Consider the following 8,366-nt stretch of genomic DNA (forward strand, 5'->3'; position numbering starts at 1 on the left):
TCACTCTCAGTCTCTCGCAGCCACACCTCGTCACTCTCTCGGTCTCACACTCATAAGCTCGTCGTTGCGGTCTCATGCTCCTGCATTCGCTTCGTTAGCAGAAGAAGCAGACGGAACCAGTCAAGCAGCATCTGCTCTGTTGGATGGTGGTGATGGTGGTCGTCGTCTTCTTATTTCATCGCAATCTCGGAAGTTAGGAACCAGTTAACCGGGCAAGCTCTGTTCGAATTTTCGATCATGTTCTTTCACTGGTTTTAGTGTCAAATTTGAATAAATTAGAATTGTTATTGAATCTAGTGGTTGTTGTTATTGTATTTGATTTTTGATAATTGTTGCTGAACCTAAGCAAAATTTGTGATTAGATAACATAATTAGATTGAATTTTGTTGCTGGATATCAGAGTTAAATACTTGAATAAATTAAGATTGTTATTGAACCTAAACAAATTTTAATTAGAATTGCTGTTAAATATGGTGATTATTGCTGGGTATTTGATTTTTTAAAATTGTGATTATTGCTGGGTATTTGATTTTTTAAAATTGTTAAACCTGAGAATATGTGTTGCTAGATAACATTATTGGATTGAATTTTGTTGTTGGATAACAGAGTTGAATACTTGAATAAATTGAATATAATTTTAATAATTTTATATATAAATTTTTTAATAATTTTATTTAATATTTAATTAAACCGGTTAAACTTCAATTAAATCTCGATCGAACCGATAAACTATTGAACCAGTAAATTTATCGGTTTATTGACTGGTCCGGTTCTCGCAACCTTGGCTAATGGTAGTTGTCAAAGCACACTTGTGTAGAGCTTACATAACATTACATAACATAGTTCTCATAAGAAATATACAAGAACCAAAGAAAAAAAATTACGAGCTCCCAAACTTCCAATTTTTGAACCCGCTAATATTTCCTTTCACCATAGATTGACCTTTAAACCACCGGGAATCAGGCTGGTAGATTCAGCTTATCATTGCAGAAAAGCTGCTCAAAATTGCAGAAAGTCCATCCTGCATGTAGAATGGCATCATTTCTTTGATGACCGGAAACCACCAAACCCCATCATGGCCGCAACATCAGGATCAATTTCCGGTTCTTCCATTGCCTTCTCTTTCTGAATTCAAAATAAAACACTACCTAATTACTAACTTGTTGAATGAAAACTCTTTTTTTTTACTCCTAAAAAGATGCTTACCATTATTACCGATCAAAATAAAAGAACATTAAGAGAAAAGAAGAAAAATCAGGGTTGATAGAAAAGAGGGGGAACAATGATACAAAATAAGCAACTACATACTCCTGACCTTTTCCTTCTTCTTTTCACGACGCAATCGTTTTCTTTCTTCCTCTTCTAGCTGCTGTTTTAGAACCCTTTCGTCAAGATCTACAAAAGGTACAGTTCAAAGGCAATGTTAAAGAAATGAGTCAATGACCATCATACATGGAAGATAAGTTACAGGTCTATAGTTCCAGGCAAAGATAAAGACAATAAGAATAATAGATAGATTTGACTTTGAAATTTGTATGATTCTGATTAATGCGGTAAAATCCAATGCATTACCTTGCTCGGTGAATGTGCCAAGATCTTTACGTTTCTTAAGAACCTCAAATCGTTCCTGAACCTGTTTCCCACCAAAAAATTTACTACTGCTCCCAAAGATACTAAAATATGTACTCTAACCAAATGACAGACAGAAAAGATTGTCTATCTTGAGAGGGTACCTGTTGGAGAGAGGCTCGTTCAACTCGCATAGACATGCCCAAAGCTCTTTGATCTAAGAGACAAACATAGTTATAAAATGAGCAAAGCGAAGGCTAACTGAAAACTGCATCAACTAATGGAAGGAATCATATATAAATGGCCACGTACGTTTCTTTCCATTAATATGATCCAAGTAGTTCGCTGAGTCCTTTACCACACACTCACAAACAGAGCAGTAATATCCAGCCTGATAAGAAAGTCATCATATCAAAATGAGTTACATAGCGTACAAAGCACAAGATTGCCCATAGCAAATATTGAAACAAAGCTGAGAGTTTTCCTAATATTAATATCATGGTAAAAGTATACCTGCTGACTCAGTGGTGCAACCGGCGTAACAACCTGCAACATTGCATTTTATCAATAAACTTTAGACGTTAGATAGATGCATATAAAAGTATAGTCGTTCAGAAATGCTAGAACAATCACATGGGTGTCCATAGTTGCTTACTTGAGTCTTGCCTAGGCGGGACTCGAGGTCCACTTCATAATCTCTATGTTTTAGGGGTTTCCTCTGCACTGGAGGACCTTTAGCTGCATCAATATGACAAAGGTGATGTTGACTTGATATAATATCACTTGAAAATTTCTCCAACTTAACAAAATAATTAACCCAAGAACATTGAAAATATTTTGAATCTAATGCAAATAGAGGCATATGAAGAAAGTGGCACACCTTTAGATTTAGATCGACCCTCCTCCTCCTATTCAAATTTGACATAAAATACAACACAATATCATGAATTAGTAAAAACAAGCCAGAAATGATTGGAAATTCGGAAATAGAACACTAGCGTTTAAGTAAAAAGAAATTACCTGCCTCTCACGCTCCCGAGCTCGTTCCAAATACTCTTCTCGATCGAATTTTCTTCTGAAGGTGTTGTCAACCCCAGCCACCTGATCCAACACAAAAATTCAACACTAGATGTTGGTTTTGAAAGTAAAAGATGGCGATATTCGAAGGGGATAAAGTTCCGATAAAAACAACGTTAGAGTTACATTGTTGCTGATGTTAGACATGGATGCAATAATTCCAACAGCGTCTGAATCAGAAACTGAAACTACTGTCTGCTAATAAGGGCAGAAACAAAGGGAAGATGATAGATGGATGATTTGAACCAGCAAACCCTAGCAAAGCTTCGAAGATGAAACCTGACCTGGATACAAAAGGGAACAAACAGGCAGAATGTTTCTCCAGTTAGGGTTGATGTTTATTTTTGTCTCATTCTATTTCAAAATTGAGTAACTTCTTTATATTTTGAATTAGGAATCTGGTTTGAGAATAATAATAATAATAATCAAGGTTCAAAAAACCGAACCGTCATCAAACCACTTTAGTTATTGATTCATTAATTTAATTGATTTAACCGTAATTCAATCGAAATAACTATTTTATAATAAAATATATAAATAAACACAATAACATATAATTATAATTTAATATACATCTTAAAATATCATTCAAATTAAAAATACTAAATCAACCAAAATATTATCAATTTATCCAAATATAAACTCACAAATCAAATAACAAAATTATATAAAAATATGAGTTAATACTCAATTTGATCCCTAAACTTGCACGCAAGCCTCAATTTAGTCCATAAAATTTCAATTGCCTCTCTTTAGTCTCTAAACTTTACAAACGTGTCTCACATTAGCCCGTGGATAATTTCCGACACAATAATGTTAATGAAATACTGACATGGACAACCAAATACCATGCTAGAACTTGTAAAACGACGTCGGATTACTTGTTTTGGGAGGAAAAAGTTTCAATAAATACCACTTACGATATTTTTTGGACTATTTGAGAGCCAAAACAAAAATGATGTCGTTAACGTAGCATCCGGCTATCCACGTTAGTGTTTTGTTACGTTTGTAAGTCGAAAATTATCCCACGGACTAACATGAGTCACATTCACATAGTTTACGAACTAAATAGAGGCGATTGAAACTTTAGGACTAAATTAAAACTCGCATGCAAATTGAGGGTCCAAAATGAGTATTATCCCTAAAAATATCAATCAAAATATACTAGGGAGTCATGAATTGAACAAGGATAAGAACAATTATAAGTCAGAAACAATTAACAACTTATAACAAATTATAATAAAACAAGAACATGGGCATGAAGATGAACTGAAAATCTCAAAATCACAATAACAAGAACAACTAAAACACAGCACAACACAAGACCAATAGGAACGATTAAAACCAAGGTTGCGAGAACCGAACCGGTCATTAAACCGGTCAAACTACTGGTTCAATGGTTCAATGGTTCACCGAGGTCGAACCGTAGTTGAACCGATTTAATTAAATATATAATTAAATTATTAAAAATTTAATATATAATTTCAAATATACAAATTTAATAATGTTTAAACTAATAACAAAGGTTGCGAAAACCGAAACGGCCAATGAACCGATAAGATAACTGATTCATTAGTTTAATGGTTCGACCGGAGTTCAACCGGTTTAAATAAATTTTATACACAATTATTAAAAATTAAATATATAATTTCAAATATTTAAATTCAATCATTTCTAACCTAATAAAATTTAAAATTTCATCTTTTTAAACTAAACAAAACTCTAATCATAAAAAATCGTAATCATCATTGTTAGTTTCAAGATTTTCATCATAGATAGGATTTTCAAAGCACAGCCATAGAAAAAGTTCCATTCGTGCACTACATACTTGATGACATCTCATATATCATAATAATCTTGCTTTCTTACTTACCACTACTACATGATTTATATTTCTAGGACATGAACATCATAGATATTAGGCAATCACAATTCACAACAAAACGCAAACACAGGCTTGAAAACCAGAAGATTATATTGTTTAACCAATGATTTGAATGGACTTAACATCAGGTTTCTTAACTTCTGTCTTGGGAACAGTGACAGTAAGAACACCATTCTCCATGGATGTCTTCACCTGATTCATCTTGGCGTTCTCAGGGAGCCTGAACCTCCGCATGAACTTGCCACTCACTTACAGCCATACCCAAATCAGAAAAGCAGAAAACCAGCAACAGTATTATTCCAGATAGCAACATCATTTCAAAAAATCAACAACTCAACAACTCAGGATAATAAAAAATTATCAAAATCAGTTATTCAATACTATTAACCCAGCAAATCAAAGATCACTAAAATAGTAAAATCAGCAACTCAATCAGCATTATTAACAAAAGTACAAAAACAAGTGAAAATAATTCAAGCAGCATTATTTACCGGAGGAAGGGTCGTTGAGACCGTCGAGCTCAACGGCGACACAGAGAGACGACGGCGAGGGGAAGAGAAACGATGACAGGCGACGAGTATACCTTCACCTTCCACAGCCGATGATTCTTGATGCCACCACGGTCAGTTCCACCCGGCGGCGACAGCACCCTCCACCCGTTCGGCGATGAGACCTAGCGACGCGAGGAGATGGGATCTAGGAGAAGAGGATCAGCGACGACGAGGCTGGACGCTGGCTGAGGAGACGAGTTCGTCGGCGACGACGGCGTTGGGCACTGGGCGGTGGCTCCTGGCCTCCCGCTGCTGTTGGCTGGGAGAGAGAAAGAAAAGGGGGCTAGGGTTCTGTGAAGTGGAGAGAGAGAGGGGGGGCTGGGTTCCGTGGAATTGTGCGTGAGTGAGAGAGAAAATGGGGGAGGGTTTATATATTTTTTATTTTTTTTAAATTGAAAACTAGGAAAAAAATCGTTTGGTTCAACCGGTTCATCGGTTAACCGTCAATGCAACCGATTTTTTTATCGATTTTTTACTAGGCGGTTTTGCACTTCAACCTAATTGCTAGATAATCGGTTCTCAATTAATCCAGTTGAACCAACAAGACCGGTTCGATTTTTAAAACAATGCTAATAACCCTCTCAAGTCTCAAAGAGAAAGAAAGGCAAATAAGAAGTAGCACCACAAACCAACTTCTAAAAACTAGAATTCATGCAGCATGGGTTCAAAGACCTGACAAAGTAGTTGATTGAAACTTCTATGTACATAGACAAATTGTCTAAAATAAATTAATTTTTTAATTACTACTTTTTCTAAATTGATAGTTATTTTGAAACCGAATTGAACCAAAACAAATTAATTAATTTGCAATAGTGAGATCATTCATCTCTCTTGTGATTGCAGGAATGCAACTTGAACTCTTCTCATTTCTTTGGTCCATTTTGTTCTTCTTCAAGATAGCTTTCATGGCTTCAGTTTGGAACAAACCAGTAAAAGCAATAGCATACTTGATGAACCTAACACAAGCATTCATATAATAGAAAACAACAAAAGCAATAATACCATACTTCCAATCAAGTATTTAATAAAAGCCTTCCAATCAAATATTCAACAACACAAACAAGAATCCAAAAATAAAAAACTCAGCATCAAAAACCAAGAAATCTAAAAACAGAAAAACTAAGAAAAAAATCTAAACTCAATATCTAAACTAAATTCAGAATCATATAAGCAACAACCCAACTCAGAACAGAATCCCAACTCAAAATAGTACACAAACTCAACTCAGAAGTCATAATCTTAGAAATTGAAACTAAAGAAGCAGTGGGTTACCGGAGACAGGGCGAGGCAAAAACGGCGGTGACAGAGTGAGCTAGGAAGAGGATCACTTTGCGACGACGAGGCCCCGAACAAAGATTCTCGGCGAGTTTTAACTTTTTCCTGTGTTGGTTTGAGTGAGTCACAGTAAATAATCTTCACATCCCATATGTCCACAGCCATCAAGTACCAATGATAGCTGACATAGATAGGGATGTATATCTGCGAGTTGACCAAAATGGCATGGTTCTATGGAATTAATAAAGCAAACAACAAATACATAAACCAGACTTAAATAAAAACATATTTGACATTTATACCAATAAATGACACACTAGACACTACCCTATAATCAATAAGTTGAAACAGTTATCTGATCGGACCTACCGTTAGTATGTTATCTGCAAGGCCCATGTATTTGGTTCTAATGTACTACTCCATCGTTGACGTGCAGCGCAGATGTGGGTCCAATGCTATTTGTTGGATCGGACGTCATTATTCATTAAAAATTTCATAATAAATCAAGACAAATATGATTCCAAAAATAATTTAACAATTAAGTGAAAAACAAACTCGCGCTAAACGTAGTTGGGAGTCACCACCTCCTGTGGTCAGGTCGTTGATCTGTGAACATCCCAGCTACCAAGTTCAATACCTACTTGTGCATAAAACTTTTTCCAGTTAAATTGGACTCTCCGAAAAAAATAGAACATAAATAATTTCGACACAAGTATGAAAGGATTTAAACATACATCGTTGACAAGTTCTTTTCCGAGACGGAGCGTCCAAAGTGCCTCCCTCGTACCACAACAATGCTCATTAGGGACCAAAACCTTACAAGCACATGTCAATTATTCAATAGTAAACAACATTTTTAGGCAAAAGGTTGTATGCATCATTAATCAACCATGAAGAAGTCATCAAATCTATAATGATAACAATATCCACACTCATAATTAATAAGTAAAACCTTTATATTTATAACACTAGCAAAGAAGATAAATGAAATGATAAGAATGAAGAAGGTTATAATAAAGCAAGAGTAAGAATAATAACTAATATAATCACATTGATGATACTAATGATAACTATATTAATAAGTTCAAGCACGATTAATCAACCCATAAAAAATTCCCGGGTCACAACATGCTTACCTCATGTCCAACACCATCCCAAATATATTTGCTGCGACAACCAGTTCTCCCCAGACAAATTGCATTCTTGCTGGCGTCCAAAAAACAATCCAGACACTATGATATATACATCATGTGCACAGTAAAAATTTAAAAAAAGTTCACATTTTCTAATAAATTTACACATGACATGCATAATGTCATGCATAGAAGATATTTTATAAGAATCAAAATTCTAACAATAAAAATAATATAAATTCAAAAATAAATTTCTAGTAAATAATAAATATAAACTTATTATATAACAACTTTATCTTGGGAGTCTCCTCAGCAGTCATGTCGGAGGACTTGTGCGAGTAGTATAGAAAGGGAGATCCATGTTTACGCTACTTGAAATCATACAGGATATCAAGGTCAGCTTCAGCATTCTCTTTGAAGTCCAGCTTCCTCTAATCCATGTTCAATGGAAAAATGATCATGTACACCTCTTATGAAAGAATAAATGCATAGGTCTACAAAAAAAATACGTGACAACAAACTGACCTTCAAAGTTTTGACTTTTTCGGATGTGCAACTTTTCTTAGGGAGTGGCTTCTTTGCAATCAGTACATGTCTCCAAACTTAGGGTGAATTGCCATAAATTTAACCTGTGGGGTGTTGATGGAAGGCACTAATCGGTCTGATGGGACAACACTGCAAGGGGTTTTAGGTTCTGGAAGAGACACGTATTACGGCAAAAAGGTCAAATGAAAAAAGAGGAGGCTCTTGCTGGAAGGCATGTGATGAATGTCACACGTCGCAATTCGAAGCAAGGACCTGAGTTTGTTAACGCCAATGACATTATAGCACGCCCTTTCTACTATAAGAAAACGGAGATTTCAAACGACGAGTCAT

At 35.3% G+C, this 8,366-nt stretch overlaps 1 protein-coding gene across 2 annotated transcripts; it reads right to left on the reverse strand.

Moving 5' to 3' along the window:
• Positions 1–712: 712 nt before the first annotated feature.
• On the reverse strand, positions 713–6,600 carry LOC130961096 (uncharacterized). Of its 2 annotated transcripts, none has more exons than XM_057886776.1 (11): positions 6,355–6,600; positions 2,773–2,930; positions 2,590–2,670; positions 2,450–2,477; positions 2,225–2,307; positions 2,083–2,115; positions 1,882–1,960; positions 1,734–1,786; positions 1,573–1,633; positions 1,316–1,395; positions 713–1,125 (listed from the first exon to the last, which is right to left on the reverse strand). In XM_057886776.1, the coding sequence occupies exons 2-11, from the start codon at positions 2,791–2,793 to the stop codon at positions 1,039–1,041; spliced, it is 606 nt and encodes a 201-aa protein (XP_057742759.1). In that variant the 5' UTR covers positions 2,794–2,930; positions 6,355–6,600; the 3' UTR covers positions 713–1,038. The 2 variants fall into 2 exon arrangements, with proteins under 2 accessions (XP_057742759.1, XP_057742758.1); XM_057886775.1 differs by lacking the exon at positions 6,355–6,600 and adding an exon at positions 5,023–5,418.
• Between the last annotated feature and the right edge of the window lie 1,766 nt (positions 6,601–8,366).

This window comes from Arachis stenosperma, chromosome 2 (genome assembly GCF_014773155.1).
Source record: "Arachis stenosperma cultivar V10309 chromosome 2, arast.V10309.gnm1.PFL2, whole genome shotgun sequence".
NCBI lineage: Eukaryota > Viridiplantae > Streptophyta > Magnoliopsida > Fabales > Fabaceae > Arachis > Arachis stenosperma.

Bases quoted from the DNA above. Each gene is read 5' to 3' on its own strand.
- LOC130961096 (XM_057886776.1), bottom strand. From the start codon at position 2,793: ATGTCTAACATCAGCAACAAT. The intron at 2,478-2,589 runs GTAATTTCTTTT...AAATTTGAATAG, and splicing joins CTCGGGAGCGTGAGAGGCAG to GAGGAGGAGGGTCGATCTAA. The intron at 2,116-2,224 runs GTAAGCAACTAT...GCAATGTTGCAG, and splicing joins CCCGCCTAGGCAAGACTCAA to GTTGTTACGCCGGTTGCACC.